The sequence below is a fragment of the Pseudophryne corroboree genome, chromosome 6 (assembly GCF_028390025.1).
Source record: "Pseudophryne corroboree isolate aPseCor3 chromosome 6, aPseCor3.hap2, whole genome shotgun sequence".
Classification (NCBI taxonomy): Eukaryota; Metazoa; Chordata; class Amphibia; order Anura; family Myobatrachidae; genus Pseudophryne; species Pseudophryne corroboree.
In genome coordinates, this window is record NC_086449.1 from 803,615,410 (window position 1) to 803,630,866 (window position 15,457).

General features: G+C 49.1%; 1 protein-coding gene across 2 annotated transcripts in view; it reads left to right on the forward strand.

Moving 5' to 3' along the window:
- MKRN1 (makorin ring finger protein 1) overlaps nucleotides 1–15,457 on the forward strand; it is a 43,772-nt gene that overhangs the window by 17,135 nt on the left and 11,180 nt on the right. For both annotated transcript variants that reach the window (XM_063928954.1, XM_063928955.1), the window contains exons 6-7: nucleotides 7,567–7,677; nucleotides 8,048–8,189. In XM_063928954.1, the coding sequence (XP_063785024.1) occupies nucleotides 7,567–7,677; nucleotides 8,048–8,189 (253 nt within the window). The remainder of the gene's footprint in view (nucleotides 1–7,566; nucleotides 7,678–8,047; nucleotides 8,190–15,457) is intronic.

The following is a 15,457-nucleotide window of genomic DNA, read 5'->3' on the forward strand; positions in this document are numbered from 1 at the left end:
AATCTCCCAAGGGTACAAACTGAATTTTCAACAGAGACCTCACAGTCCGTTTTTTTTTACAACGGGATTGCCTCGGTGCCCTCAGAAAACAAAAGCCCTACTGCTAGCGATCCAAAAATGGCTACAGTCAGAGGTCATTATTCCAGTTCCTGCCTCTCAAAGAGGAACGGGGTTCTATTCCAATCTTTTTGTCGTGCCAAAGCCGGAGTCATTGCAGGTTTGGAATGAGACGAGTTCATGGTATCCATGGACATAAAGGATATATACCTGCATATCCCAATTTGGACTCCTCACTAAGCTTACTTAAGGTTTGCACTGGTGAAGGATCACTACCAATTCAGAGCCCTACCATTCGGTCTGTCGTCTGCTCCGAGAATCTTTACGATGGTCATGGCGATAATGGTTGCAGGATTGAGACTGTCGGGGGTCACGATAATACCTTATCTAGAGGATCTACTTATCAAGGCCTCCTTTCAGGAACAGCTGATAAAGGATGCTCGGACAGCTCATCAATTTCTCATTCGATATGGGTGGATTGTGAACTTCCAGAAATACAATCTCATACCAACCCAACGGATTCAATTCCTCGGTCTCATATTGGACATGGTACAATTGAGAGTCTTCCTACCGGAGAGCAAGATCCAGGACCTACAGAGGTTCGTGGCTCAGGTACTACGGACACAGACTGTTTCTCTACACCTGTGTGCAACTTCTCGGGAAGTTGGTGGCGTCGTTCGACGCTCTCCAGTACGGCAGACTTTATTCCAGACCATTCCAGATGACCCTCATTGCTCAGAGAGCAGGTTCGCACTGGCTTCTACGTCAAAGAATCAGACTTTCACCGCGCATACAAACCTCCTTGATTTGGTGGTCGTTGCACCAGAATCTCACAGAAGGCAAGAGATGCGGCATTTGGGATTGGAGGATCCTGACAACGGACGCCAGTCTCAGAGATTGGGGTGCCGTCCTAGACAAACATCAGTTTCAGGGCAGATGGACGTTACAGCAGAGCACACTACCCATTAACATTCTAGAACTGAAAGCTGTTTACAGTGCGCTTCTCTTATCCGAAGACCTGGTCCTGGGTCAACACTTAAAGATAGTCGGACGATGTCACGACGGCGGCTTACATAAGCCGTCAGGGAGGAACAAAGAACAGGATGGCGTTCACTGAAGCCACAAAGATCTTGTTTGTGGCAGACAGGCGAAACGTCATCCTCTCGGCAGTGTTCATTCCAGGTGTGGAGAACTGGGAAGCGGATTATCTCAGTCGCTAGGACAGGCATCCGGGACAGTGGTGCCTACACCCACGTATTTTCGACATGGTGGTGAGGAGATGGGGTCTACCTCAAAGGGTCCTCATGACGTCTCGGCAAAACTATCAGCTGCCCAGATATGTGTCCAAGACAAGAGATCCAGCAGCAGACGGAGTGAACGCATTAACACTTCCTTGGTGTTACAGGAGGGTGTACATTTTTCCACCCTTCCCCATTGTACCCAGGGTCCTGACGAGGTTGAAACGAGAGCGAGTGTGGGCGATTCTAATCGCACCAGCTTGGCCCCGCGGAAGTTGGTATTCAGACCTGCGAGTTTGCTAGCGGAAGATCCTTGGCGGTTACCTCAGAGAGAGGACATGCGGTCTCGGGGACCGTTCCACAGACCTGCACAGGCTGCGTTTGACGGCATGGTTATTGAAACCCGGATCTTACGGAACAGAGGAATGCCACGAATGGCCATTCCTACGATGTTTGCCGCTAGGAAGCCGGTAACAACCATGCACTACTGCAAGATTTGGCAGAGGTGCATGGACTGATGTCAAGACCGTGGGTGGAATTCGGAGAACTTCCACTTATCTGGACTTCTACTCTTCAGGCCAGTATGGATGTAGGACTGAGGCTGAGCTCTCTGAAGGTTCAAGATTCGGCTCTCTCATCCGATTTCAACAGCGGTTAGCATCCTTGCCAGCGGTTGAAATCGTTTTACAAGGATGCAGCCCCCTTTTCGTCATCCTACTGCACCATGGGACTTAAATTTGGTGTTGGAATTTTTGTAATAACATACTTTTAAGCCGTTGGCAAGAACAGACCTGTAATATCTCTCTTGGAAGGTCACATTATTGCCTGCCTTGGCTTCGGCCAGGCGGGTTTCTGAGTTGGGCACCTTATCGTGCAAGTGTCGCCTTTTTAATTTTTCATGAGCATTGGGCAGAACTCTGTACAAGAGCAGATTTCTTTCCTAAGGTTGTTTCAGGGTTTCATGTAAACTAGCCACTGGTGGTCCCATCTTTCCAGGGTCTCGCAGATGGGGGGACGTGTCCTTGGATGTTGTCCGAGCTTTACGGGTATACGTGCAAGTTACGTTGTCCTTCAGAAAGTCGGACCAGTTGTGTGTTTTGTAGGATGGGCCTAAGAAGGGTTGGCCAGCATCTAAGCAGTCTTTGTCTGGATGGATTAGACTGGCCATTCGGCTAGATTATATTTCCTGTGGAAAACAGGTTCCAGTTCAGTCGGGTGTACATACCACCCGTTCAGTGGGTGTCTCATGGGCGACGACCAGAGGTGTTTCCTCTACTCAACTTTGCAGAGCGGCGATGTGGTCCTCAGCCCACACGTTCGAACTTTTACAAGTTTGATACCGTTGCTTCCGCAGATTCTTAGTTTGGACGTTTCGTTTTGCAGGCCACCGACAGCACTCCCTCCCTGGGGGATAACTTTGGGACGTCCCCTACTGTCTCAGAATGCTCCAGTGTCCCCTAGTGGATGAAAGAGAAAAGAGGATTTTGGTACTTACCGATAAATCCATTTCTCTGAATCCTCTAGGGGACACTGGACGCCCGCCTCGGTGCTGTCGGCCTGCTGTGTTTAAAGTTCTGGTTTACGCAGTTCGTACAAACAGCGTTGGTTTTTCGATTAAGGGTTTCTGGGATGCTGTTTGCTATGTTGTACGGTTCGGTTCCTCGCCTGGTGCTCTAGTATCATGTCCTATTCTCTCAGTCAAATTTTCCAAACTGAGGGAGGAGGGATGTGAAGGGGGAGGAGTCTGCTGTGCAGACAATGCTAATTTTAGATTGTGCCACACCTCCGGTTGCAAGCTTCACACCCCTACTGTCTCAGAATGCTCCAGTGTCCCCTAGAGGATTCAGAGAAATGGATTTATCGGTAAGTACCAAAATCCTCTTTTTTTTTTTTGCCTTGTGTTCCCCCACAGCAAAAGAAAACACCACAATATCAGATGCAGTCCTTTCGGTCGCATAAGTCCAGAAGAGGTCGGGGCTCTTTCTTTCTCACCAGAGGTAAGGGTAGAGGGAAAAGAATGCCTGCTACGGCTAGTTCCCAGGAGCAGAAGTCCTCCCCGGCTTCTACAAAATCCACCGCATGACGCTGGGGCTCCACTGAGGGAGTGGGGGCATGTCTTCGACTCTTCAGCCAGGTCTGGGTTCTGTCGGACGTGGATCCTTGCGCGATAGAAATTGTATCCCAAGGCTACAAGCTGGAATTCGAAGAGGTGCCTCCTCGCCGATTTTTCAAGTCTGCTTTGCCAGCTTCTCCCCCAGTGAGGGAAATGGTTTTAGCTGCAATACAAAAGCTGTGTCAACAGCAAGTGATTATCAAGGTTCCCCTAGTTCAACAAGGGAAAGGGTACTATTCAACCCGGTTTGTGGTCCCGAAACCGGATGGCTCGGTCAGACCCATTCTGATACTAAAATCCCTAAACCTGTACTTGAAAGTTCAAATTCAAGATGGAATCTCTCCGGGCAGTGATCTCCAGCCTGGAATGGGGGGATTTTATGGTATCACTAGACATAAAGGATGCATACCTTCATGTCCCCATTTATCCCCCTCATCAGGCGTACCTGAGATTCGCTGTACAGGACTGTCATTACCAGTTTCAGACGTTACCGTTTGGTCTTTCCACGGCCCCGAGGATTTTCACCAAGGTAATGGCGGAAATGATGGTGCTCCTGCGCAGGCAAGGAGTCACAATTATCCCATACTTGGACGATCTCCTGATAAAAGCGAGATCGAGAGATCAATTGCTGACAAGCGTGTCGCTCTCACTGAGAGTGCTGCAGCAACACGGCTGGATCCTGAATCTACCAAAGTCACAGTTGACTCCAGTGACTCGGCTATCATTCTTAGGCATGATTCTGGACACGGAACAGAAGAGGGTTTTTCTCCCAATGGAAAAAGCCCAGGAACTCCAGAACATGGTCAGAGACCTGCTAAAACCAAAAAGAGTGTCAGTTCATCACTGCACTCGAGTCCTGGGAAAAATGGTGGCGGCCTACGAGGCCATCCCCTTCGGCAGGTTCCATGCAAGGACATTTCAGTGGGAACTTCTGGACAAGTGGTCGGGGTCCCATCTACAAATACATCAGAAAATAAGCCTGTCCCCCAGGGCCAGGGTGTCTCTCCTGTGGTGGCTGCAGAGTGCTCACCTTCTAGAGGGTCGCAGGTTCGGCATTCAAGACTGGGTTCTGGTGACCACGGACGCGAGCCTCCGAGGATGGGGAGCAGTCACACAAGGAAGACATTTTCAGGGACTATGGTCAAGCCAGGAGGCTTGTCTACACATGAACGTGCTGGAATTGAGGGCCATATACAACTGCCTACGACAAGCGGAGAATCTTCTTCGCGACCTACCGGTGCTGATTCAATCAGACAACATCACAGCCGTGGCTCATGTAAACCGCCAAGGCGGGACAAGGAGCAGAGTGGCAATGGCGGAAGCCACCAGGATTCTTCGCTGGGCGTAAAATCACGTAAGCGCTCTGTCAGCAGTCTTCATTCCGGGAGTGGACAACTGGGGAGGAAACTTCCTCAGCAGACACTATCTCCATCCAGGAGAGTGGGGACTTCATCAAGAAGTTTTTGCAGAGATAACAAGTCGTTGGGGACTTCCTCAAATAGACATGATGGCGTCACGCCTCAACAAGAAGCTTTGGAGGTATTGTGCCAGGTCAAGGGACCCTCAGGCAGTAGCGGTTGACGCCCTGGTGACACCATGGGTGTTTCAGTCGGTCTATGTGTTCCCTCCTCTTCCGCTCATCTCAAAAATATTGAGAATCATAAGGCGAAAAAGAGTGCAGACAATACTCATTGTTCCAGATTGGCCTCGAAGGGCCTGGTACTCAGATCTTCAGGAAATGCTCACAGAAGATCCATGGCCTCTTCCTCTCAGGGAGGACCTGTTGCAGCAGGGGCCCTGCGTGTTCCAAGACTTACCGCGGTTACGTTTGACGGCATGGCGGTTGAACACAAATCCTAGCTGGGAAAGGTATTCCGGAGGAAGTCATCCCTACTCTGATAAAGGCTAGGAAGGAGGTGACGGCGAAACATTATCACCGTATCTGGAGGAAGTATGTATCTTGGTGTGAAGCCAAGAATGCTCCTACGGAAGATTTCCATCTGGGCCGTTTTCTCCACTTTCTACAGACAGGAGTGGATATGGGCCTAAAGTTAGGCTCCATTAAGGTACAGATTTCGGCCCTATCAATATTCTTTCAGAAGGAATTGGCTTCTCTCCCAGAAGTCCAGACTTTTGTGAGGGGAGTGCTGCACACCCAGCCTCCTTTTGTGCCCCCAGTGGCATCATGGGACTTTAACGTGGTGTTACAGGTCCTAAAATCACACTGGTTTGAACCTCTTCAAACGGTTGAATTAAAATTTCTCACTTGGAAAGTGGTCATGTTGTTGGCCTTGGCATCTGCAAGGTGGGTGTCCGAATTGGCGGCCTTGTCTCACAAGAGCGCCTATCTGATTTTCCATGTTGATCAGAGTTGAGAACTCGTCCTCAATTTCTGCCTAAGGTGGTTTCGTCATTTCATATAAACCAACCTATTGTGGTGCCGGTGGCTACGGGGGACTTGGAGGATTCCAAGTCCCTTGATGTAGTCAGGGCCTTAAAAATTTATGTAGCCAGGATGGCTCGAGTTCGGAAAACAGAGGCATTGTTTGTCCTGTATGCCGCCAACAAAATTGGCGCTCCTGCTTCTAAGCAGACTATTGCTCGCTGGATCTGTAACACGATTCAGCAGGCTCATTCTACGGCTGGATTGCCGTTACCAAATTTGGTAAAGGCCCATTCCACTAGGAAGGTGGGCTCTTCTTGGGCGGCTGCCCGAGGCGTCTCTGCTTTACAGCTTTGCCGAGCAGCTACTTGGTCAGGTTCAAACACTTTTGCAAAATTCTACAAGTTTGATACCCTGGCTGATGAGAACCTCATGTTTGCTCAATCGGTGCTGCAGAGTCATGCGCACTCTCCCGCCTGGTCTGGAGCTTTGGTATCCCCATGGTCCTTACGGAGTCCCCAGCATCCTCTAGGACGTAAGAGAAAATAAGATTTTAAACCTACCGGTAAATCTTTTTCTCCTAGTCCGTAGAGGATGCTGGGCGCCTGTCCCAGTGCGGACATAGTTCTGCAAGGCTTGTATATAGCTGTTGCTTACATAAGGGTTATGTTACAGTTAAGATCAGTCTTTGGCTGATGCTGTTTTGTTCATACTGTTAACTGGTTGCGTATATTCCATGTTGTATGGTGTGGGCTGGTATGTATCTCGCCCTTAGATTAACAAAAATCCTTTCCTCGTACTGTCCGTCTCCTCTGGGCACAGCTCTTTAACTGAGGTCTGGAGGAGGGGCATAGAGGGAGGAGCCAGTGCACACCCATCTAAAGTCTTTAGAGTGCCCATGTCTCCTGCGGAGCCTGTCTATACCCCCATGGTCCTTACGGAGTCCCCAGCATCCTCTACGGACTAGGAGAAAAAGATTTACCGGTAGGTTTAAAATCTTATTTTTGTTGGCTACATAAAAATGGTGGTGGAGGGTGTCCTAGCAGGTGGTAGTGCAGTTTTACCCCTTGAATCGATCAGCTGTATCTCTGGAGGGTATTGGACCACAGGCTGAATTCTAGAAGTAAGAGAGAATGCAGGTGCACCCTCTTATAGTATTTAACACTGCTAATCGGACAATTATAATAAAACTCTGCAGTTGAACATGGAGTAAAATTAAGTTGCTTAGCATAATTTTGGCCAAAAATATTGGCACCTTCCGCGATTAGGTGACCTCCATCAGATGAGTCCGTAACGTTCCTTAGGTTGAAGTCCAGGGCACGGGACCCCCCGAGCAGCACATCCAAACTGCCCCAAGGCATAATATTTGTGCAAGGTAGTAGTTAACGTGTTAAAACTTGTTACATTAGTATCAGCTATGTGTGAAGTGCATGGGTGAGAGGTAATAATTAAGGTGTTAAAGTGTTACATTAGTAATAAAACAATTTAGATGCTAAAAATTGCTAGATTAAGTGTTACAAAATAATGCCCACTACAAGTCTCAGCACGGTAGCACCTCTCATTATGTTTAAAATTAGGGTATGCAGTCCAGCCCCCGTCCAATGAATTCTAGAAGTGCCTGGAAGACGGATAAAATAAAGACTGGCACCCGTATAGGTGTATTGCATGTATCACGTACCAGCCATTGCAGTCACCTGACCATTTCAGCCGTATTAGATGGGGATCAGTCTGGAGAAGCAGATTGGCTCTTCTATAACTTCCTGTCTTGTGTACAGGTCGTGCCCAGAATGCCGCATCACGTCAAACTTTGTCATTCCAAGTGAATACTGGGTGGAAGAGAAGGATGATAAACAGAAGCTGATCCTCAAGTACAAAGAAGCCATGAGGTATGTGTGTGTTCTGTTTACATCTTTCTTTTCACATCATGAGCAGCAGAATGAGTTCAGGCAAATAGAAGGGTGACAGCGTTATTTGCAATATCAGCGATATTTCTGCAGCTCGGTTTCCCAGTCGGTGGGTGACGTGTTGCTGCCTGCCTCTGGTTTATTTGCTAATCTGACCCCTTTGTGTCTGGGTGAAAGGGGTTCTGCAGCTTTACCTATCCTCCATCTGTATAAGGCAGTATATATGATGGTATTAGCGGCTTGCTAACGCTCTGTACTGCTTATATGTCCTAACAGTCCGTTCTACGCATAGATCCTTTGGTTTGCAATGAACAGAGCTTTGCTGTAACCCTCCATTCTTTATTTCTTCCAGCAACAAATCTTGCCGGTATTTCGATGAAGGGCGTGGCACCTGCCCTTTTGGCGGCAACTGCTTTTACAAGCATGCGTACCCCGATGGCCGCATAGAAGAACCACAGCCGCGGCAAAAAGGGGGAATGTCCAGTAGGTACCGAGTAAGTGAGATAATTTTCTGTCAATGATCAGTTATTAACAAAAGCAAAAAATGTTCTAGGCTTAGTCCTTTTTTTGGGGGGTGGGGGTGTTGGGTGGAGGGGGGTTATTCTGCTCCCCTTTCAGCGCCTTTGTTTTTGACTTTGGAAATGGGGATTTACAAATCTGCTTTTTTTTTTTTTTTTTTTATAATATGAAATTGCAGTAAGCGGTTTTGTTAATTCTGCAGCTTTTCTCTCTAGATAACTTTTCATGAATATTCTTTTAGAACCATAGAAGGTACTCCTATATCTGAGATTCTTTTACATTACAGATGTAGCCATGCTCATCTTGCTGCAATGATGTCTCCTACACCCTGCAGACAGCTATTGCCATTATCTGGGGATACAGCATCTTCATTCCCTAGTAACCTACGGATGTATCCTCCCTGACCTATTCTCTTATCGTCCCATCTGATGCGCCATAGATTATGCAGTTTAGCTGTGCCATGCTTCCCGCCACATGGTTTTATGCAGAATGTGGTCTTATTCACTTCGATTGCAATAAGTTCAGTGTAAGAGTACCCTGGACACAGCCATTGGCATCAAAAGGCAGAGAACCTATACGAGTGAACTGCGTCTTGCATCCCGACATGCAGCTTCGGGCTTTAATCTGCAACTTTATATACCATAAGCGACTTTGTAGCCAGCTGTGAAGTGACAGATGCTAAATTAAGATATGGGTATGAAAGTGTGAGAATCTGTGCTGTGTGTCTAAATCGCACCCAAGGGAGCAAAAAGTATGCGTGAGTGAAGATGCTTCTGTAGAACCTCATTGCCTCTGTGATTCAATTGGCAGCCGATGTCTTGAAGGCCACATTCTCTTAGACATTGGTTTGTGTAGCAGTTTAACTGCATTCACTGATTTTGTGTAGCTGAAGTTTTTTTTCCCTCTAACGTCCTAGAGGATGCTGGGGACTCCGTAAGGACCATGTGGAATAGACGGGCCCTGCAGGAGATGGGGCACTTTAAGAAAGACTTTAGGATTCTGGGTGTGCACTGGCTCCTCCCTCTATGCCCCTCCTCCAGACCTCAGTTTTAGACTGTGCCCAGAGGAGAATGGGTGCACTGCAGGGAGCTCTCCTGAGTTTCCTGCTTAGAAAGCATTTTTGTTAGGATTTTTTCTCTGTTTCAGGGAGCACTGCTGGCAACAGGCTCCCTGCATCGAGGGACTGAGGTGAGAGGAGCAGACCTACTTAAATGTTAGGCTCTGCTTCCTCGGCTACTATTAGCTCCAGAGGGAATGAACACAGGTTCGTCCTGGGCGTTCACCCCAGAGCCGCGCCGCCGTTCTCCTCAGAGCCAGAAGAAACGAAGACAGAAGACGTCTCAGGCGGCAGAAGCCTTCGGTGCTTCACAGAGGTAACGCACAGCACTGCAGCTGTGCGTCATTGCAACGCTACACCTCACACACTCCGGTCACTGTAAGGGTGCAGGGCGCAGGGGGGGGCGCCCTGGGCAGCAATAAAACACCTCTCCTATGGCAAAAGTGTATATACATGTACAGGTGGGCACTGTACATGTATATAAAAGAGCCCCCGCCATTTTTTTTAATAAGTTTGAGCGGGATAGAAGCCCGCCACCGAGGGGGCGGGGCTTCTCCCGCAGCACTCACCAGCGCCATTTTCTCTACACAGCACCGCTGAGAGGAAGCTCCCCGGACTCTCCCCTGCTTGACACACGGTGAAAGGAGGTTTTAAAGTAGAGGGGAGGCACATTATTGGCGTTTATACACTACAGCAGCGCTACTGGGTAAACATTCTGTGTTTTTCTCCAGGGACATATAGCGCTGGGGTGTGTGCTGGCATACTCTCTCTCTCCAAACGGCGTCATGGGGAACCTGTCTTCAGAAAAGATTCCCTGTGTGTGTGAAGTGTCAGTACGTGTGTGTCGACATGTTTGACGAGGAAGGCTCACCTAAGGAGGAGGGGGAGTGCATGATGGCCAGGTCGCCGTCGGCAACGCCGACACCGGACTGGGTGGATATGTGGAATGTCTTGAATGCAAATGTAAATTTACTGCATAAACGATTAGACAAGGCTGAAGCTAGGGATCAGTCAGGTAGTCAGACCATGCCTGTCCCTGTGGCACCAGGACCTTCGGGGTCTCAAAAAGCATCATATCCCAGATCACTGACACAGATACCGACATAGAGACTGACTAGTGTCGACTATGAGGATGCAAAATTACAGCCAAAGGTGGCGAAAGGTATTCGTTGCATGATTATGGTCATTAAAGAGGTTTTGCATATCACTGAGGAACCCCCTGTCCCTGACACGAGGGTACACATGTATAAAGGGAAAAAGCCTGAGGTCACTTTTTTCCGTCCTCATTTGAACTAAGTGACTTGTGCGAAAAGGCTTGGGAATCTCCAGATAGGAGACTACAAATTCCCAAAAGGATTCTTATGGCGTATCCCTTTCCACAAAAGGACAGGATATGATGGGAATCTTCGCCGAAGGTAGACAAGGCGCTGACACGCTTATCCAAGAAGGTGGCACTGCCTTCTCAGGATACAGCTTCCCTCAAGGATCCTGCTGATCGTAAGCAGGAGGTTACCATGAAGCACATTTACACACATTCCGGTACTATCGTTAGACCGGCTATGGCATCGGCCTGGGTGTGTAGTGCTATCGCGGCATGGACAGATTCCTTATCTACGGAACTTGAAACCCTAGATAAGGATTCCATTCAAATGACCCTAGAGCATATCAAGGATGCTGCTTTATATATGAGGGATGCTCAAAGAGACATTTGTTTACTAAGCTCCAGAATAAATGCTATGTCTATTTCTGCTAGGCGACGCCTGTGGACCCGATAGTGGACGGGGGATGCCGACTCAAAGCGGCATATGGAGTCGTTGCCTTACAAGGGGGAGGAGTTGTTTGGAGAAGGCCTCTCGGACCTTGTCTCTACTGCTACGGCCGGTAAATCGAATTTCTTACTTTATGTCCCCCCGCAGCATACTAAAAAGGCACATCATTATCAAATGCAGTCCTTTCGTTCCAATAAAAGCAAGAAGGTACGGGGATCGTCCTTCCTTGCCAGAGGAAAAGGCAAGGGGAAAAAAAGCTGCATGCAGCTAGTTCCCAGGAGCAGAAGTCCTCCCCTACATCTGCAAAGTCCACCGCATGACGCTGGGGCTTCCCGGGTGTAGTCAGTTCAAGTGGGGGCGCGTCTTTGATTTTTCAGCCAGGTCTGGGTTCACTCACAGGTGGATCCCTGGGCATTAGAGATTGTTTCTCAGGGATACAGGCTGGAATTCGAAGACGTGCCTCCTCGCCGGTTTTTCAAATCTGCTCTGCCAGCTTCCCCGTCAGAAAGGGAGTTAGTGTTGACTGCGATTCAAAAATTGTATCTTCAACAGGTGATAGTCAAAGTTCCTCTTCTCCAGCAGGGAAAGGGGTATTACTCAACCCTGTTTGTGGTCCCGAAACCGGACGGTTCGGTCAGGCCCATTTTGAATCTGAAATCCCTGAACTTGTACTTGAAAAAGTTCATGTTCAAGATGGAATCGCTCAGAGCGGTCATCGCCAGTCTGGAGGGGGGGGGATTGGATGGTGTCCCTGGACATAAAGGATGCATACCTTCATGTTCCGATTTTTCCCTCCTCATCAGGCGTTTCTGAGATTTGCAGTACATGACTGTCATTACCAATTTCAGACGTTGCCGTTTGGGCTTTCCACAGCCCCGAGAATTTTCACCAAGGTAATGACGGAAATGATGGTGCTCCTTGGACGATCTCCTCATAAAGGTGAGATCTCGGGAGAGGTTGCTGGACAGCGTGTCGGTGAGGATGTTGCAGGGGCACGGCTGGATTCTCAATTTACTGAAGTCCCAGCTAGTCCCTACAACGCGCCTGACCTTTCTGGGTCTGATTCTAGACACAGACCAGAATTTTTTTTTTACTTCCGATGGAAAAGGCTCAGGAGCTCATAGCCCTGGTCAGGAACCTATTAAAGCTAAAAACTGTTTCAGTGCATCATTGCACACGTGTCCTGGGGAAGATGGTGGTATCGTACGAGGCCATCCCCTTCGGCAGGTTCCATGCGAGGACCTTTCAATGGGATCTACTGGACAAATGGTCTGGGTCCCATTTACAAATGCATCAGAGGATCACCCTGTCTCTCAGAGCCAGGGTATCTCTCCTGTGGTGGCTGCACAGTGCTCACCTCCTAGAAGGCCGCAGGTTCGGAATTCAGGACTGGATCCTGGTGACCACGGACGCAAGCCTCCGAGGTTGGGGAGCGGTCACACTGGGAAGAAATTTCCAAGGTCTCTGGTCAAATCTAGAGACTAGTCTCCACATCAACGTCCTGGAGTTGAGGGCCATATACAACGCCCTACGCCAAGCGGAGGCATGGCTTCGGGACAAACCGGTTCTGATTCAGTCAGACAATGTCACGGCAGTGGCTCATGTAAACCGCCAAGGCGGCACAAGGAGCAGAGTGGCCATGGCAAAAGCGACCAGGATTCTTCGCTGGGCGGAAAGCCATGTAAGCGCCCTATCAGCAGTATTCGTCCCGGGGGTGGACAACTGGGGAGCGGACTTCCTCAGCAGACACGACCTGCATCCGGGAGAGTGAGGACTTCATCCAGAAGTCTTCGCACAGATCGTGGGTCGGTGGGGACTGCCTCAGATAGACATGATGGCGTCGTGTCTCAACAAAAAGCTAAAGCGGTATTGGGCCAGGGACCCTCAGGCGGTAGCGGTAGACGCTCTAGTGACACCTTGGGTGTTCGGATCGGTCTATGTGTTCCCTCCTCTACCTCTCATACCCAAGGTGTTGAGAATAATAAGGCTAAGAGGAGTCAGAACGATCCTCATTGTTCCGGATTGGCCACGAAGGACTTGGTATCCGGATCTGCAAGAGTTGCTCACAGAAGATCCGTGGCCTCTTCCCCTAAGACAGGATCTGCTGCAGCAGGGGCCCTGTCTGTTCCAAGACTTACCGCGGCTGCGTTTGGCGGCATGGCGGTTGAACGCCGGATCCTAGCGGAAAAAGGTATTCCGGAGGAGGTCATTCCTACCCTGATCAAGGCTAGGAAGGACGTGACATCGAAACATTATCACCGTATATGGCGAAAATATGTGTCTTGGTGTGAGGCCAGAACTGCTCCTACGGAGGAGTTCCATTTGGGCTGTCTGCTTCACTTCCTACAAACGAGAGTGAGTTTGGGCCTAAAATTAGGGTCCATAAAGGTCCAAATTTCGGCCTTATCCATTTTCTTCCAAAAAGAATTGGCTTCTCTTCCTGAAGTACAGACATTTGTGAAGGGGTACTGCATATTCAGCCTCCCTTTGTACCTCCGGTGGCGCCTTGGGATCTTAACGGGGTATTAAGTTTCCTCAAGTCACCTTGGTTTGAACCACTCAAGATGGTGGAATTGAAATATCTCACTTGGAAAGTGGTTGTGTTATTGGTCTTGGCTTCTGCAAGGCGTGTTTCGGAATTGGCGGCTTTGTCATATAAAAACCCCTACATGGTTTTTCATGTGGATAGGACGGAATTGAGGACTCGTCCTCAATTTCTGCCAAAGGTGGTCTCATCTTTTCATATGAACCAACCTATTGTCGTGCCTGTGGCTACGCGGGACTTGGGGGATTCAGAGTCCCTGGATGTGATCAGGGCTTTGAAGATTTGTGTCCAGAACAGCTAGGATCAGGAAGACTGAAGCTCTATTTGTTCTGTATGCGGCCAACAAGGTTGGCGCTCCTGCTTCAAAGCAGACTATTACTCACTGGATCTGTAATACGATTCAGCAGGCGCATTCTACGGCAGGATTGCCGTTGCCTTAATCTGTTAAGGCCCAATCCACTAGGAAGGTGGCCTCTTCTTGGGCGGCTGCCTAAGGGGTTTCGGCATTACAGTTGTGCCGAGCAGCTACTTGGTCGGAGTCAAACACCTTTGCAAAGTTTTATAAGTTTGATACCCTGGCTGAAGAGGACCTCCTGTTTGTTCAATTGGTGCTGCAGAGTCATCCGCACTCTCCCGCCCGTTTGGGAGCTTTGGTATAATCCCTATGGTCCTTACGGAGTCCCCAGCATCCTCTAGGACGTTAGAGAAAATAAGATTTTACTTACCGGTAAATCTATTTCTCGTAGTCCGTAGAGGATGCTGGGCGCCCGTCCCAAGTGCGGACTACTTCTGCAAGACTTGTATATAGTTATTGCTTAAATAAGGGTTATGTTATAGTTTCATCGGTCTTGGACTGATGCTATGTCGTTTTTCATACTGTTAACTGGGTAGTATATCACAAGTTATACGGTGTGATTGGTGTGGCTGGTATGAATCTTGCCCTTAGATTAACAAAAATCCTTTCCTCGTACTTTCCGTCTCCTCTGGGCACAGTTTCCCTAACTGAGGTCTGGAGGAGGGGCATAGAGGGAGGAGCCAGTATACACCCAGAATCCTAAAGTCTTTCTTAAAGTGCCCTATCTCCTGCGGAGCCCGTCTATTCCCCATGGTCCTTACGGAGTCCCCAGCATCCTCTACGGACTACGAGAAATAGATTTACCGGTAAGTAAAATCTTATTTTTCTATGTTACATTGGGAGTAGCGTCAAGTGCGTAGTTAGAAGTTTTTCTCTCACATCCTAGAGAATGCTGGAGACTCCGTAAGGACCATGGGGTATAGACGGGCTCCGCAGGAGACATGGGCACTCTAAAGACTTTAGGATAGAATGGGTGTGCACTGGCTCCTCCCTCTATGCCCCTCCTCCAGACCTCAGTTAGATCTTGTGCCCAGAGGAGACTGGGTGCATTGCAGGGGAGCTCTCCTGAGTTTCTCTGTAAAAAATACTTTTTGGTAGGTTTTTTATTTTCAGGGAGCACTGCTTGCAACAGGCTCCCTGCATCGTGGGACTGAGGGGAGAGAAGCAGACCTACTTAAATGATAGGCTCTGCTTCTTAGGCTACTGGACACCATTAGCTCCAGAGGGTCGGGACGCAGGTCTCACCCTCGCCGTTCGTCCCGGAGCCGCGCCACCGTCCTCACAGAGCCGGAAGATAGAAGCCGGGTGAGTATTAAGAAGAAAAAAAGACTTTAAAGGCGGCAGAAGACTTCAGATCTTCACTGAGGTACCGCGCAGCGGTAACGCTGCGCGCCATTGCTCCCACACAGACACACACAGCGGGCACTGCACGGGTGCAGGGCACAGGGGGGCGCGCCCTGGGCAGCAATAAAAACCTCTAGGGACACTGGCACATGAAGTAGGTACTGCGGAGGCAG